Genomic DNA, 16903 nt, shown 5'->3' on the forward strand with positions numbered 1-16903 from the left:
TAGTTGCGGCAAGTAGTCCCTTGTGGTACCTGTAACACAGCACTAATCAGCTGATGGATTCTTTTGGGTTTTAAAAGGATTAAAGAGAACAAAAAGTCAGGTTTTGATATGAGATTTCTTTCTGACATAGGCTATGACTAATAGTCTTACATGTAGGCCCCAACAAACAGTACGATACGGACAAAGGCAGTGTTTTTTGCAATGGCTTGTCAATGGCCATAGGGCTGTTACATGTGGAGTACGATTACAATAAGGCCTAATAAACAGTATTTACTGAGGAAGGCAGTGTTTTGCATGGGCTTGTTCAATGGCGATCAACATAGGCTGTTACATGTGAAGCCTACATAGGCCATAAACAGAACAGTATATATTTTAGCAAGGCCTATGTAAGGCCTAAAATAAAGGGGATCTGGGTGTCATACTTGCCTTCTGAATTAAGTTGGTCATGAGCATTATCAAGTCACAAGTTTCCTAAAAAGGGCTAATGCAGCATTCTATATTTGTTCATTTAGGGACCAGTCGTGGATACTTTTCTTTCTGTCCGAGACTACTGAGCACATCCTTCTAAACGTCCACCTGTGTTCGACCCCATTACTTGAATTATTCTTTTACTGTCCTGGAACCCTTACCTTGTTAGGTCACTATTGATAGGCTTGAGAACATACAGAACCCGCTTGCATTCGTTTGATTGGGGCTGCGGCATGGAGCTTTGAGTACCGTAATGAATAAATTTTATGCCGATTTGATGACCTTCGAGTTCAGTTTTAAACTTGGAACCCTCTCCATTCAAGACGGTTACAGTTCTATGATCTGCTTTTCTTAGAAAGAAGATGAATCTGCTCTATCATTTGAATGCACACTGATGCTGCGCGAACTTGCTGGACTTTTATTCCGGCATCGACGTCCCATGTTCGTCAACCACCAGCTGTTTGCAAGGCGGCACTACACCCCACACAGTCAGTAACATGTTTCACAGTGCCTTTTCTTCCACGATCTTCAACCGCGCCTGGGCAAAACAACCTCCCCAGACATCTGGCACTTCTTTAATATGAGCTGTGATGCCTTCAGGAGAGAGTTGAGACTAGCCTGTCATGACTTACATATCGTCTGATAACTTTCCCCCCATTATTCTTGTTGTGTTGCTCTGTTATTGTTTCTGCTTGTTTTTTGTTACACATTTATAATTACGACTGTGCCTCTTGGTTATATATTTACATTTTATTGCTTGCATTTGTTGTTTTTCTAGTTTTTTTTTCTCTCTGTTGGTGCCTATATATATTTTACTCTTGTTATTTATTTACAATATTTCCCCATTGTTGTTTACTTTATATAGTTTATTTGCACTGTTATTATTTATCTCTTTATTTATTCCATATGTCACGTCTTAGACAGTAATGTGCATGCATTTAAGTTAAATATGCTTTTAAGTTAAATATTTTTTATTTTTTCAGTTTTTTATTTACCACTATCAGTCATTAATGTTAATATTTTTTTACTCTTGTTATTCATTTAAAGTTTATCTTTCATTGTTGTTGATAATTGTATAGTTTGTTTGTACTGTTATTGTTTGTCTGTTTGTTTCTTCCATATGGTATCACAACCTTACAGTAGTGTATTAAGTTAATATTATCCACTAATTTTATTATATACTTTTCACTAATTTTTAATATAATTTATACTTATTACATTATTTATACGTTAATTATGCCTAGATCTGATTTAGAGTCCAGTTGCATGTTTGGTTTGGCCCTTTTGTTTAAGTATGATTTAATCATCTATTATAAGTTAATAAATGTAAATTGGTTTTTGACCGTTGGGAAGGAAATAAATAAATAAAAAAAGGCAGTGTTTGCATGGCTTGTCAATGGCCATAGGCTGTGACAATGTGGAGTCTACATAGGCATAACAAACAGTACATACTGAGCCAAGGCAGTGTTTTGCATGGCTTGTCAATGGCCATAGGCTGTGACATGTGAAGTCTACATAGGCATAACAAACAGTACATACTGAGCAAGGCAGTGTTTGCATGGCTTGATACAGATACAGATAGATACAGATACAGATAACTTTATTCATGAGCTTCAAGCACAGAATGGTGTCAAAATTTTTATAATTATAATTTTATTTATTTATTTTTTTGTAGTGTAGTGTCAAGTAGCACTGCTGACGTCAGGTCTTACGCGAGCGATGAACTCCTCCATGCTGTATAGTGGGATGTCTGCAAGCCATTGCCGGAGCCTCTTCTTCAACGTGGAGGGTGTGCCTTCTTTATTGACTGTGGAAGCATATTGTACAGTTTTGCTCCAGCGTATGAGGGTTTCTTTGAAAAAATATAAGTTCTGTGGATGGGAAGATTAAAGTTGCTATTGTGCCTTGTGTTGTAGTTGTGAAAATTTCTGTTTCTTGGAAGAGGTGATTTTAGAGCGAAATCAACTGTCCTCTAGGATGTATAATGAGACTGCAGTTAAAATTCCAAGGCTTTGAAAGGAGTTCCTGCAGCTTTCTCTTGGCTGAAGACCCGCCATGGATCGAAGAGCTCGTTTCTGGAGCACCAGCACTCGTTTCAAGTTTTCTTGCTTTGCCCCACCCCAGAATATTATACCATATCTGAGGTGAGACTCGAAGAGGGCATGATAGCATGTTCTTGTTGCCTTCAGCCGTGCTGATGGCTCGAATACGCTTCAAGGCGAAAATTGAAGAGCTCAGCTTCATGCAAAGAGAGTCAACATGGTAGTTCCAAGACAGCTCATCATCAAGAAACTATACCTAAGTGTTTTGTTGAAGTTAGGGTTTGAATGTTAGGAGGACCAGTGACCTTATTTTTGAGCTTTCCCATAATCAACTGTGTAGTTTTTTCTTCATTGAAGACCAGATCGTTGTTGATGCAGTAGTCTTGTGCTGAGCTCACAGCAATGAAGTTGTTCACTTCCAGTGCTTCTGCCGCCTTGTCGCTAGTCAGGAGCATGGTGTCATCGGCAAACATGATGGCCTTGCTATACCGGCTGACATGGTTTGGAAGAATCGGCTGTGAACAAGGCAAACAGCACTGGACCCAAGACCGAGCCCTGGGGGACTCCTCTCTTAACATTCAGTGGCTTTGATCTGATCAAAGTTGTAATACCATTGGCGATTCCTTTCAGCTCCACAAGCTGCATTCGACTGCTTAGGTAGCTTTTAAAACCAAGAGTGTGCTATTCTGACAACTCCAAGATGTTCGAGTTTGCCTAGAATCATCTTGTGGTCAAGGCAGTCGAATGCCTTGCTTAAGTCAAGTGATGTACTAATAATTGTTTTCCCAGCATCCAAATCGTTAATCATACATTCAATGATATCTCCAAGAGCTGTTGCTGTCCGAGCGGCCCAGAACGAAGCCATGCTGTCCTTCAAGGTTCATGTTGTTCCGCTGAAGATGAGCTCTGAGTCTACTTAAGACAACTCTCTCCAGGACTTTTGAGAAGGTGGAAACCAACGAGATAGGCCTGTAATTCTTGATTTTCATCTTTTCGCCCTTTTTTATGGAGGGGATATACTTTTGAGGTCTTCATTTTAGATGGAAACACACCTTGTGCCAGAGACTTATTTATTACGTCAGTCAAAGGAACCAGCAGTTCCTCCCCACAAGATTTCATGAGCCTTGAAGACATATCATCCACACCAGCTGAAGAAGATGATTTAGTTGCTCTGATGATTGTCCGGATTTCGTTCATCGTAGTTGGAGCGAAGACCCTGAGATGATCGTCAACAGTAAAAGTATTATCAATAGGTGTATACCTTTTTGGGGATTATTTTTTTATCAGGGTTTCTTCGGCGACATTGATGAAGTAGTTGTTTAAATGTTCAGAAATGGTGTGTAAATTGCAAGTAGTTCCATTGGCTATTTTTAGTGAAGATATTGAGTCAGTTAAGTTTTTTAATGTTTTTCTTTCAGCATCTATTATTGTCCAGATGGCTTTATTCTTGTTTGCAGATTCAGATATGAATTTCTCGCTGGCTGACTGCCTCAATGATCTAAGCTTGAGGTCGTAAAAGTTTTTTCTTATGAGCCCGCATCTGCTTTGTCTTCCGGTCTTCCATTCAGAATAAATCTGTCACGTGCTACAATATAGGCGTTCTTCTTTTCGCTCACCTCTCTGTCATAGGCAATTATTTTATGTTTTTACAGATTTATTTGCGATATGTCTTGTATGGACAAGCAAAATCCAAATTGGAGACCATCAGAGTGATGAATTTGGAGTAAGCAATGTCTGCATTCTCCTCCGTAAGCACTCCATCCCAGGACTGATAAGTGATCGTCTCTTTAAAGGTGAACATTGTATTGCAGTTGAACTGGCGTCGAGTAGAGACAGTCGATGTACTTTTCAACGATGGTACAATTTATAGTACATATTTGACCAGTATGGTCGGGACAGGTGTTCATCAAACTATATCCACTTTTACCAGATCTTGGTCGAGACTTGAGCACACTAGGTCGATGGAAGACTGTGACGTACTTGTTATTCTAGTGGCGGAGAGAGGTAACCTAATGTATACCAAAGGAAGCTAAAAGCTCATTTAAGGATGATTTATCTCTTGAATCTTTCAGGTGATCAACATTTAAGTCTCCCACTATGCAGATCCCACTGTTGTTACAAGGTAGTGTCTCAAGCACATCCGACAAGTAGCGCCAGTGCATCTTCGAGGGGGGCATCTGGTGGTCGATAGGCACCCAAAATGAGAAGATTTCCTCCATTAGTTAGGGAGATATTTATGCCTGACAACTCCAAAAGGAAGTTCTCTGCTAGACTGTTCAATGTGTAGACTCTCCAGGGGGTTTAACAATTTGAGTCGTGGCTGTAAATGGCGACGCCGCCCTTTTTTGTGATTGGTCCTGCTGAAAGCTACTATTAGCCTTATAGCTTATAAGATGAACATTTGAGATGGAGTCGCAGTCTAGCCCATGTTCTGTGATAACGAGAATGTCAGGTTTATGACTATCAAGCAGACAGTTCAAGCGTTCTATCTTGTTTCCAATGCGGTCTACATTCTGGTGAAGTATAGTTGTCTTTTCAGAGACGAGTTGATTATTATTCTTCCCTTTGTTTCTTGCTTCCACCTGTCTTTGTAAGGGGGGCCTAATGCTAAAAAACGTTTGTTTGCCTTGCTTCCTCTGAGATGAGTATTCTGATGTAAAGAAACCTTGAGAAATGGCATTATCTGCATCAGTGGTTGAGTCTAATGGATGGGTTTCTTTTGTTTCTGAATGTCATTGTCCTGCTCTGTGGGGTTGTTTATGTATCTGGAGAGAAAATCTTCCATGCTCTCTCCTTGGTCCCCGTATTACAGCAAGCATTGGAGGCCTTCTGCGCCGGACTGTAGGTCGAGGAATAGATAGACTCGGTCTCTGTCTCAAGGGTAAAATTCTCTCGAGTTGTGTCCGTAGATGCAGGTGAAAAGAGAATCTCCAAGTCTCAAATGGCATGGGACAGTGTTCATGTTGCCAGCATTGTTGTCAACATCCGGTACATTGACAGTGGCTTCTTCTGTTCTGGGGTGGGGTGGGGGCGGGTCAGATTTAATTTTATATTTTTAAGTTTTTCACCCAGGAGCTCTTTTTGCTTTGCTACCTGTAGTGATACACTGAAAAAAGATTTCTGTTCTTTTTTTTCCTCTTTTCTTCGTAGATGGGGGGGTGAGGTTTGGAGGATGGCAGTGGTATTCCGTTTGATGTCTCGATTAGAGGTCCAGTAGGTTCAGAGTTTCCTCGGTTTGTATAGGCAGTCTTGGATTTATCCTTAACTGCTGCTCTACGTGGTCTTGACGCTTGTTTATAGATTATCCAGGTGTAGGGTGGACAGATGTGCAATTTTGAACAGGTTCAGTTGTTTTTCTTTTCATCTCGTCCAGACGAACTCTCAATTCCACCAACTGAAGCAGAAGTGATCCCTGTGAAGGTAAGGAGTCCATGTTGGTTTGTGTTTCTGCATCATTTGTTGCACATTCCGCTGTTGGACTTGAGTTTCCTATCACTTATTTTATTTTCATTTGGTGTTTTAATTTGTTTTATTACTTCTTGTAGTCTAGCAATTTCCATATTATTACTAGATATTATATGTTCTTTTTCTTTTATCATGTTCTTCGAATATACATTCAAGTTTTGAACGGAGCTCCTTTTCCTTGGCAAGTTGGGCTTCAATTTGATTTATTGTATCCACTAGTACAGAATTTCTATTTAGTAGGACTTCTTTTTCCTCTTTAAGTTTTTCAATTTCTGCTTGGTGTATATTTAAGCCAGAAATACCAGAGTCCGAAATTCTTCTTGCCAGTTGGGAGTTTTTAATTGTCATTATGTAGAGGTCTTCCTTTAACTTACTATTTTCTGAAAGGAGAGCGTTTCCAACTTCTGCCGCAAGACTAAGCGAAGTCTCTAAGTCATGATCATTCAGCATTTCATGTTCCTGTATTTTAGACTCTGCCACTTCTAGGGCCGACAGCTGTCTTTTTTGGTATGCGGTATCGCTTTCAGCTGATTTATGTTTGGGGCAGTTGTTTGATTTGTCATTGTAGGCTAATTCAGACCTCTTTCAAGGCGCGGCGTTAGATTTTTTATTTTATGATTATCTGCCTTAAACTTACCGTAGGCTTCTAGATTTTCCCAGTATGGGTAAATGTCATTTTCCTTTACATTGGCAGTTTTTTTTTATCGCCAAAAAATATAACATTATAATATACTGATTTTTGGGGATCCTTGATTAAGATTTTCTCAATCACTGCTGGCCAATGGCAATATCCTTTCACCCTAGCAAAGAACAATTTCAACCAACAGTATACATGGTGGTTTTTTTTTTTTTATAAATAAATAATAAATAAATGAAATAGAAACAGTAAATCTGCTTAAAATTGATAAAAAGAAACATATATATATATATATACATATATAAGTACTTTTCCAATATAGCTGTATCAATAGATCAGTAACCCATAAATTAAGACAGGTTCCATGATTGAAGGTAGTGAGAAGCAATTGTAGCTGACCTTGAGCTAGTATAGTCTGCCAGTTATCACTGGAGCTACATGTAGACAGACCAGGTAAACAGCTACAGCTGACTGACAACTCAAGTTTAACCTTTGCTTAATGGCAGATATTACAAACTTGCCTGTTACTACTGGTGTCATATTAGTAAGTCCACTTCCTGTCAATTTTAATTGAGTTTATTAATTATTATTTTATCTTTTTCTCAAATTAGTTTGTAAATGATAATGTTCATTTAAATGATGAGTGTTTCCAATTCAATTCCAAACTGTGGACTCTCCCAAAATATTATAAATCACTATTAAAATATTGTTTACAACCATGTGGTTTTATCTTCTAGAATTGTAAGTAATAGGCTATATTTCCAATTAAATTTATTATATAGTTTTATGATAAATTAGAACTTGATTTATAAGTAGAGATCTTATACTTATGTCAAACTTTTAATCCACTTTGAATAATTAAAAAACTTATTATAAACATAAAATTTGAATAAACTGTCACATTCACTGTTTTACTGTCACTCAAGTCACTCACACTTGTCAATGGCCATAGGCTGTTACATGTGAACAGTATATACTGAGCAAGGCAGTGTTTGCATTGCTTGTCAGTGGCCATAGGCTGTTACATGTGGAGTCTACATAGGCCTAACAAACAGTATATACTGAGCAAGGCAGTGTTTGCATGGCTTGTCAATGGCCATAGGCTGTTACATGTGGAGTATACATAGGCCTAACAAAACAGTAATATACTGAACAGGGCAGTGTTTGCATGGCTTGTCAATGGGCCATAGGCTGTTACATGTGGAGTATACATAGGCCTAACAAACAGTATATATACTGAACAAGGGCAGTGTTTGCATGGCTTTGTCAATGGCCATAGGCTGTTACATGTGGAGTATACATAGGCCTAACAAACAGTATATACTGAGCAAGGCAGTGTTTGCATGGCTTGTCAATGGCCATAGGCTGTTAACATGTGGAGTCTACATAGGCCTAACAAACAGTATATACTGAGCAAGGCAGTGTTTGCATGGCTTGTCAATGGCCATAGGCTGTTACATGTGGAGTATACATAGGCCTAACAAACAGTATATATTGAGCAAGGCCAGTGTTTGCATGGCTTGTCAATGGCCATAGGCTGTTACATGTGAAGCCTACATAGGCCTAACAAACAGTATATACTGAACAGGGCAGTGTTTGCATGGCTTGTCAATGGCCATAAGGCTGTTACATGTGGAGTCTACATAGGCCTAATAAACAGTATTTACTGAGGAAGGCAGTGTTTGCATGGCTTGTCAATGGCCCATAGGCTGTTACATGTGAAGCCTACATAGGCCTAACAAACAGTATATATTTAGCAAGGCCTATGTAGGCCTAAAATAAAGGATCTGGGTGTCATACTTGCTTCTGAATTAAGTTGTCATGAGCATATCAATCACATTTCTAAAAAGGCTAATGCAGCACTCTATTTTGTTATTAGGACCAGTCGTGATACTTTTTCTGTCCGAGCTCTGAACATCCTCTACGTCCACCTTGTTTCGACCCATACTTGAATATTCTTTTACTGTCTGGAACCCTTACCTTGTTGGTCACATTGATAGGCTTGAGAACATACAGAACCGCTTCATTCGTTTGATTGGGCTGCGGCTGGGCTTTTGAGTACCGTAATGTTGCCGATTGATGACCTTCGAGTTCAGTTTAACTTGGAACCTCTCCATTCAAGACGTACAGTTTCATGATCTGCTTTTCTTGAAGAAGTTGATCTGCTCTGTCATTGATGCACCTGATCTGCTCGAATTGCTGGACTTCCGGGCATCACGTCATGTTCGTCACCACCAGCTGTTTGCAAGGCGGCACTACACCACACAGTACATGTTCCACAGTGCTTTTCCACGTCTTCAACGCCTGGCAAACAACCTCCCCAGACATCTGGACTTCTTTAATATGAGCTGTGATGCCTTCAGGAGAGAGTTGAGACTAGCCTGTCATGACTTACATATCGTCTGATAACTTTCCCCCCATTATTCTTGTTGTGTTGCTCTGTTATTGTTTCTGCTTGTTTTTTGTTACACATTTATAATTACGACTGTGCCTCTTGGTTATATATTTACATTTTATTGCTTGCATTTGTTGTTTTTCTAGTTTTTTTTTTCTCTGTTGGTGCCCTATATATATTTTACTCTTGTTATTTATTTACAGTATTTCCCCATTGTTGTTTACTTTATATAGTTATTATTTGCACTGTTATTATTTTATCTCTTTATTTTATTCATATGTCCACGTCTTAGACAGTAATGTGCATGCATTTAAGTTAAATATGCTTTTAAGTTAAATATTTTTTTATTTTTTTCAGTTTTTTATTTAACCACTATCAGTCATTAATGTTAATATTTTTTTACTCTTGTTATTCATTTAAAGTTTATCTTTCATTGTTGTTGATAATTTGTATAGTTTTGTTTGTACTGTTATTGTTTGTCTGTTTGTTTTCTCCATATGGTATCACACCTTACAGCAGTGTATTAAGTTAATATTATCACTAATTTATTATATACTTTCACTAATTTTTAATATAATTTTATACTTATTACATTATTTATACGTTAATTATGCCTAGATCTGATTTAGAGTCCAGTTGCATGTTTGGTTTGGCCCTTTTGTTTAAGTATGATTTAATCATCTATTATAAGTTAATAAATGTAAATTGGTTTTTGACCGTTGGAAGGAAATAAATAAATAAAAAAAGGCAGTGTTTGCATGGCTTGTCAATGGCCATAGGCTGTTACATGTGGAGTATACATAGGCATAACAAACAGTACATACTGAGCAAGGAAGTGTTTGCATGGCTTGTCAATGGCCATAGGCTGTTACATGTGAAGTCTACATAGGCATAACAAACAGTATATACTGAGCAAGGAAGTGTTTGCATGGCTTGTCAATGGCCATAGGCTGTTACATGTGGAGTATACATAGGCATAACAAACAGTATATACTGAGCAAGGAAGTGTTTGCATGGCTTGTCAATGGCCATAGGCTGTTACATGTGGAGTATACATAGGCATAACAAACAGTATATACTGAGCAAGGAAGTGTTTGCATGGCTTGTCAATGGCCATAGGCTGTTACATGTGGAGTATACATAGGCATAACAAACAGTATATACTGAACAGGGCAGTGTTTGCTCTCATGTTGTTATATAGATTTTGTAGTGGCACAAATGTTACATCATTTTATTTGGTAGATGACTTCTTGAACTGCTTTTGGCTCTTGCATAATAAGTCATGCTCTTGTTTCCACATTTATAAGACCCACATTCTGGGATGGATTACGATGTCTAGGGATCTGTAACATCGACCTGAGCATTGTACGCACATTATGCTCCAGAATCATATAATTAAATATACATTTTACAGTACAGCTTTTTCTTACCGATGAGTTACCAAAAGTCTATGAAACAAACTATAATGTGCTGTAACTCACTTGAGCAGAAGCCTACACACTCTGCAGAGTGCGACAGGAGTCACCTTGAACAGACTGTGGTAGATGACTCCAGCAGACATCATTGTCCACATGGGTAACTGGTAGCGCGACTCTAACACGTTCATCTGTGGACACAACATGTCATCAGATACCGCTGCTGTGGCTTATGCTTATTTAGAAATTAAAACTACAAAAATTGGTAAACATGTTGAATTGTTTTTATTTTGAAAACGTACAAACAAATTTTATTTTAACATTGTCCGAGGGAACATTGTTTGTTTGGAAAGTAAGTTACCTTAATAAATAAACACTTACAAGTGTCTTTATAACATTTTTACTAAACATATTTGAATGAAAAACTCATCAATACAGTAGTTGCACTTACATTTAATCACTTATGATAACTACGTATTAGCTTTTCGATACCTTCTGTGCTGTCTATCTGAAAACTTTACAATATCTTACAATATCCCAAGTTTCTTGATATATGTGGAAAATGTTTAGAAAGGTCTGTGATTGTGAAACTTCGACTGTGTTCGTCTATTTTGTTTTTAAGTCAGTATCAAAACGGATGAGGAAGAAGTTCGTTTGTGTCAGTGCGCTGCAGTTGTTGAGTTGTCTGTAAGATATGGTGAAGATTCAATTTGCAACTTCAGCATGACATTTAGCCTTTTATTTTTGTTACTATAATCCTTTACTGCTGTCATCACCACTCTTCAGCAAGAATAGCAACAAACCTATTTTATGTTAAATGATCTTAGTTTGAAGTCCAAAACACAGATAATAAAAAATATACGCAAATTACCAAAATGTGTATTTATTATTTAAATAACTGGCTGTTCCACAAAAGGAGTGATCGACTACCGTAAATGTGTCTTTCACCAACTTGGGGCTTAAAATAATCGTCAAGAACATACCGTCTCATAAAAGTTTGATTGCTTGCAGCAGCAGGGTGCTGCTTTTGGGCTCCAGACACATTCCCACCTTGCAGAGGTCCTCCGTCCAGCGAACCAAGGGTGCCAACATCTCAATGGGTTCGGAAGTCCACGCTCGTGGTTTGTTGAGGAAAGGGTGAGGCAACTGGCGAGAAACTCTGCCTATTTCTCCTACATACTGAGGGACAGAGACAATGTTACTGTAACCAGGTGTATCTTGTATTCTTTTTTAGCATCAAAGCAAAACTACTATTTCCAATATTAATGTTCTTGCTGAAGTTAAATTTACAGTATTATGTATTATGTTGAGTTTTTATATTGCAATGTAGTTGTAACACCAATGCCATGTTGAATCACTCTTCGCTCTGCTCATTTCTATCAAACTACTGCCTCCTAGAAATTCAAGAGATTTAGCACATACATGAAATCACAGTCTTTCTTAACCTCACCCATCTGTCCATATTAATCCATCTCATTCACACCATTTTCAACCTCTCCCAAATTCCTGCCCATCATTTTAAAGAATTATAGCTTAAACAGAACTAAGTACTTTATCCTAAATTAGGTTCAATTAAAAGATACTTCAACAATTCAAACATAAATGTACGTAATTAAAATAAACAATTTGATTTTAAATAATAGAACAATTAGCACAATATTACTATTTGTTAATGTTGATTTTTGTGTTTTTAAGTAGGTTTACAAGTTGGCATATTGCTTTCCTGTGATAAGTTAATTAATACCCTGTTTTATTGTGTGTGTTTTTATTGCTGTTTTGCGTGTTTTATTGTATTGTGTGTTAGGTTGTTTGGATTTAGTTAAACAAGAGTAGTGTAGGTTATAATTGACAATGTCATCTGTTTCATAGCTGTGCTATATTATCATGAAACATTTGTGACAATAAAGATTTATTATTACTATATTATTATTGTTATTAATTGTTCATTTATCAAATGATTTTAGGTCCAGAAAAAACAAACAAAAAACAGATGTAAACTAAAAAAAAACCCATCTAATTTCCAAGATTTTGCATTAATACATCCCTTACTTTGCTTACTCCTCAAAAGCTACATATCTTCACCTGAGTATTATAAACTATAATAAGAATGAGGTTTGGAACAATGTAGGTAGATTGTAACTGGTAAAACGCAATCCTGTCTAAACAGTAACAAAACAAGTGCTATTCCTGAAGGAGTTCACGTCATGCACATGGCCACCAATTAAAAAAAAGTCAGTAGAAAGGCAATTTTGATGTCCAATTACAATAAATGCCAGCACACGATATAATGGTTTATTCATAGACAACAATTCACTCCACTTTCACTTGCAGGTTTATCAAATAAATAATTGTTGAAACGGATTGTTACCATGTTCTTAATAAGCGCAGTGACGGTCTGGATAATCTGTTGCTTCATCGTAACGTTGTACGATACAAACAGCATGTACAGCGGCCTCAGGATGTTTATTGACAGTTCTGTAACAATCCATGTTAGTAAGTAACAAGAACCAGGTGACTACAAACAAAAGTTGTTTGGAAAGTACCTCATTACTTTTAACACTTTTAGGATCAAGAAATTTATTTCAAATTTCAGGATATGACATTTTTTCAGTAAAAAGCATTCAGCATTATATGTTTTATTCAAGTAAATATTAAGATACTTAAATTATGTTTTTCAGCATTTTATTGATTCTTTTGGATAATATTGTATTTAGCTAAAGAATATATAGATATATTTATATGTTATATAATTTTTTAAATGTATTTTATCACATTGTACCTGAAAGAAGAAAAATTACATGTGGGTAGCTTACTATTTGTAATATAAACAGATTCAAAGTAAAAAAAAACACAAGCATGGCGAACCTCTGCCATAGTGAGCCTGGTAGAGTTTCTTGTAGAACAAATTGACAAAGGAAATTTTGTCACAGCTGTATTTCTAGACTACAGCAAGGCCTTCGACTGCCTAGGGCATGAATTAATCTCAGAAAAACTAGAAGGCCTTGGAGTAAGACATTTGTCAAAAAGCTGGTTCATAAGCTACCTGAAAGGGCGAACGCAGGTCACAGAATTGCAACAAACCAAGAACCTGATGGAAAGAACATATGAAATTTCACGGGCTAACCTTGGATGATAAACTTTCCTGGAATCACCACGTAGACAGCATGTGCACGAAGATCAGCTCAGGTATTTACGTTGTGCGAAGGATCAAACAAATTGGTGGCCCCCAAGCAGCAAAAACAGCATATTATGCACTAATAGAAGCCCATATCAGATATGGCCTCATTATATGGGGAGGAACATCAGCTGCTAATGTCAACCGAATACTTATCCTTCAAAAAAAAAGCAATAAGGGCCCTTGCAGACCTTGGGTTGCGGGAGTCCTGCCGAAAAGCATTCGAAACACTAGGAATAATGACTGTGGTGGCTCTCTACATACAGGAAGCCATACTGCACGTCGACAGAACAAATGTCCCTACAGGAAGAGACCTCCACTCCTATGATAACCCGGCATGCGTCACAATGCATCCTGCCAATACATCGCACATCCCTTAAGGAGAAAACACCAACATATGCTGGCCGAAGACTGAAAAACCTGCTCCCGCCAACCCTGGGAAGCCTGACAGGACTGGAGCTGAAGAAGGAACTTAAGAGGTGGCTGCTTGAGAGACCTGTCTACACTCTTCAAGAATTTATAGAAAACACCAACTGCATCAGGACAACATGAACATTTGAAGCAGAATATTAAGCCTTTAGTTTAAATCGTTAATTTTGTACCTTGACTCTATCACATGTCTTGATGATATTGTAATAAAGAATGATTGATTGATTGATTGAAAATAGTAAAATAGTTCACTACTAACACTGCGTATACTTCCTTAATTTATTTTATTTTACATTGAAACGAAAATTTTCTTTTTTATGGTTTAAATAAAGCAATCGTAAATAATAAAGCAAATAAATATAGAAAATAAATTATGATAGGTTATAATATGCAAATAATACAGATGAAAATTTTAAAAATGAAAAATTTATATGAATAAATGATAATAAACAGAACAATAAAAACAATGAATTCAAATAAATAATGATACAGCAGAGTACAATAACAAAATGACAGGATAGATTATATATATACAAATTAATTGAAGTCAGAAAATACTTTTTTTCTCGACATGAATGTCCCGCGATTTTTGTCTTGAGCACACCTCTACACTGTCGTGGAAACAGTCAACAACTTCAGCAACACAGTTATATAGTTGGCGTAGAATATGGAGGTTGGTAAATTTTAAAAGTACTGTGATTTATCATGCTCAATAAAATTCCCCTTTTAAAAACTGAATATTTCCCCAAAAAACAAGTTATCGTAGCATTAATATGGCGTCTTACCTTGGAAAGAGTCAAATGTAGCCCACTCTAATAGACTCATTATTTGAGGTCTGTGAACCAGTCCATCCCAGTTCAAGAGGAATCTGAAATTTAAAAAATGAAAAGCCGATTAGTATGCGGATGACAGGAGGCGTTGGTGTATTGCCTCAGAATAGATATTGTGGCGAGTGAGAATATAGCGGAGAGGTCGACTCACCCAGACAGGAATGTGGACACACACAAGGAATTCCCTGGTTCAAGAAGTTCTGCAAGTCGTACACTCTGCTCAGGAAGAATTCTTGGTTTTCCTCGCTGGCTTCTTTGTCCTGATTGATAAAAACTGTAGACAACATACAAATTATTTCTTCATTTTAAGCTAGGCTCTGATTACTATTTTATAACATGATACACAAACATTTCAATGTTTCATACTGGGTCCCTCGGGTGATAAGCTGGACCATAACAATTCAGCTTAAGAAGTACTTAAGTTTACACACAAATGTGCATGTTCACAGAACAGCCTGTATAACACAATACACTTCCTGGGACAAAGATATCGCCCTTATTATTATCAGCTATTATTGTTCTAATTTACTTAAATGGAGCTTTTCATTTAATACAGTGTCTTTGTCAAAGTTTCAAGAGTGTTTATAAATAACAGTGTTAGGCCAATGTATAGAACGCTTTACAAACACACAAACTAAAAAATTGTCATTAATTGTGACAAATCGAGAGAAAAAACTGTAGAACAATTTTATTTCAAATACAATTTTAGGCAATGACAGATAACGTGTTAAATGTTTGTTCTGTATGTCCAAAATACGAGTAGTTATTAGAGCTATCATAGCATTTTATTTATACACACCAGCCTCATCATATTTGTTCCTGCACTAACCAAACGATTTTAGTTCCATTACTTGTTCTAGAAAAGAAGCTCAAAACTAACTCTGCATCGTTTTGACGTTAGAGACACCTTGACTACTAAAAAATGTACTCTAGATGTTGAAGAGGTGTTATTATTGTCTCATCAGGTGCACAATTAAGTTCGTTTTTAGCTTCTTCGTCACTGACTTTTTTGGATCGTAAGATGGATGTTCCAGGAGTCAATTCTGTGACAGTGTCAGATTTCTCTGTTCCTACACCGTGATTTTGGGATTGTATCTGAAAGATTGTAGGTAATTCAGATGAGATCTCTGTAATTATACAATAAAGTAATTCAGGTGTCCCTGACCTGATGTCAAAACTAATAAAAAATTCATCTTGAGCTTCTTGTCACCAATGTTTTTGGATCTCTTCAGATGGATGTTAACTCCAGTTTCCAAGGAGTCAATTCTGTGACAGTCAGGTTTGTAGCATACGGATATAAAATACATTTTGCACCTTGTTCTGTTGGAAATCTCCATTGCTGGAGAAAACATAACCCTTCAGAGGTTGATTGATCTTATCTAGGGTTGGAAACACATTTTCATCATTGTAAGACTGGGAACAATTGTGGCCATTTTAATTTTTGTTCTACAAGAATTCTACCTGTACCTCAGCAGTCATACACCTGCTAAAGTTCATAGACAAAATATAAGACAAGTCAAATGACTAAACGTTGCTTTTTAGACAAAAAAATCTTATTTCAGTATAGCTAAAGCATCGGCATTGAGACAGGAGCGCAACAGTTACCACTTTGTAAAGTTTGCATCAGACTGTCTGAGAACCTCCTCTGCAGGTCAATCCCACCAAACATGATGAGAGTAAACCCTGTGCAGTCTCGCAGTAGACACTTAGATAGGAACGCAGCACTTACCACTTTGTAAATTTTGCATCAGACTGTCTGAGAACCTCCTCTGCAGGTCAAACCCACCAAACATGATGAGAGTAAACCCTGTGCAGTCTCGCAGTAGACACTTAGATAGGAAACGCAGCACTTACCACTTTGTAAAGTTTGCATCAGACTGTCTGAGAACCTCCTCTGCAGGTCGCTTTATCTGTTAAAACATTTCACTGACTCATTTACAAATGCATAATTTGTATCTCTATGTGATTTGAATTATGACTATGTATAATTGACACCATTTCTGTTCTCAATGAACATGTTATTAAAGGATGTTTTGATTTGATTTTG

General features: G+C 37.1%; 1 protein-coding gene across 1 annotated transcript; it reads right to left on the bottom strand.

Moving 5' to 3' along the window:
- Positions 1-10461: 10461 nt before the first annotated feature.
- On the bottom strand, positions 10462-15024 carry LOC124374506. Its single transcript, XM_046832709.1, has 5 exons — positions 15008-15024; positions 14812-14894; positions 12791-12897; positions 11406-11601; positions 10462-10613 (listed from the first exon to the last, which is right to left on the bottom strand). Exons 2-4 carry the CDS (start codon positions 14849-14851, stop codon positions 11410-11412), a joined length of 339 nt encoding a protein of 112 aa, XP_046688665.1. The 5' UTR covers positions 14852-14894; positions 15008-15024; the 3' UTR covers positions 10462-10613; positions 11406-11409.
- Between the last annotated feature and the right edge of the window lie 1879 nt (positions 15025-16903).

This window comes from Homalodisca vitripennis, unplaced genomic scaffold, assembly GCF_021130785.1.
Source record: "Homalodisca vitripennis isolate AUS2020 unplaced genomic scaffold, UT_GWSS_2.1 ScUCBcl_8848;HRSCAF=17128, whole genome shotgun sequence".
NCBI classification, from domain to species: domain Eukaryota; kingdom Metazoa; phylum Arthropoda; class Insecta; order Hemiptera; family Cicadellidae; genus Homalodisca; species Homalodisca vitripennis.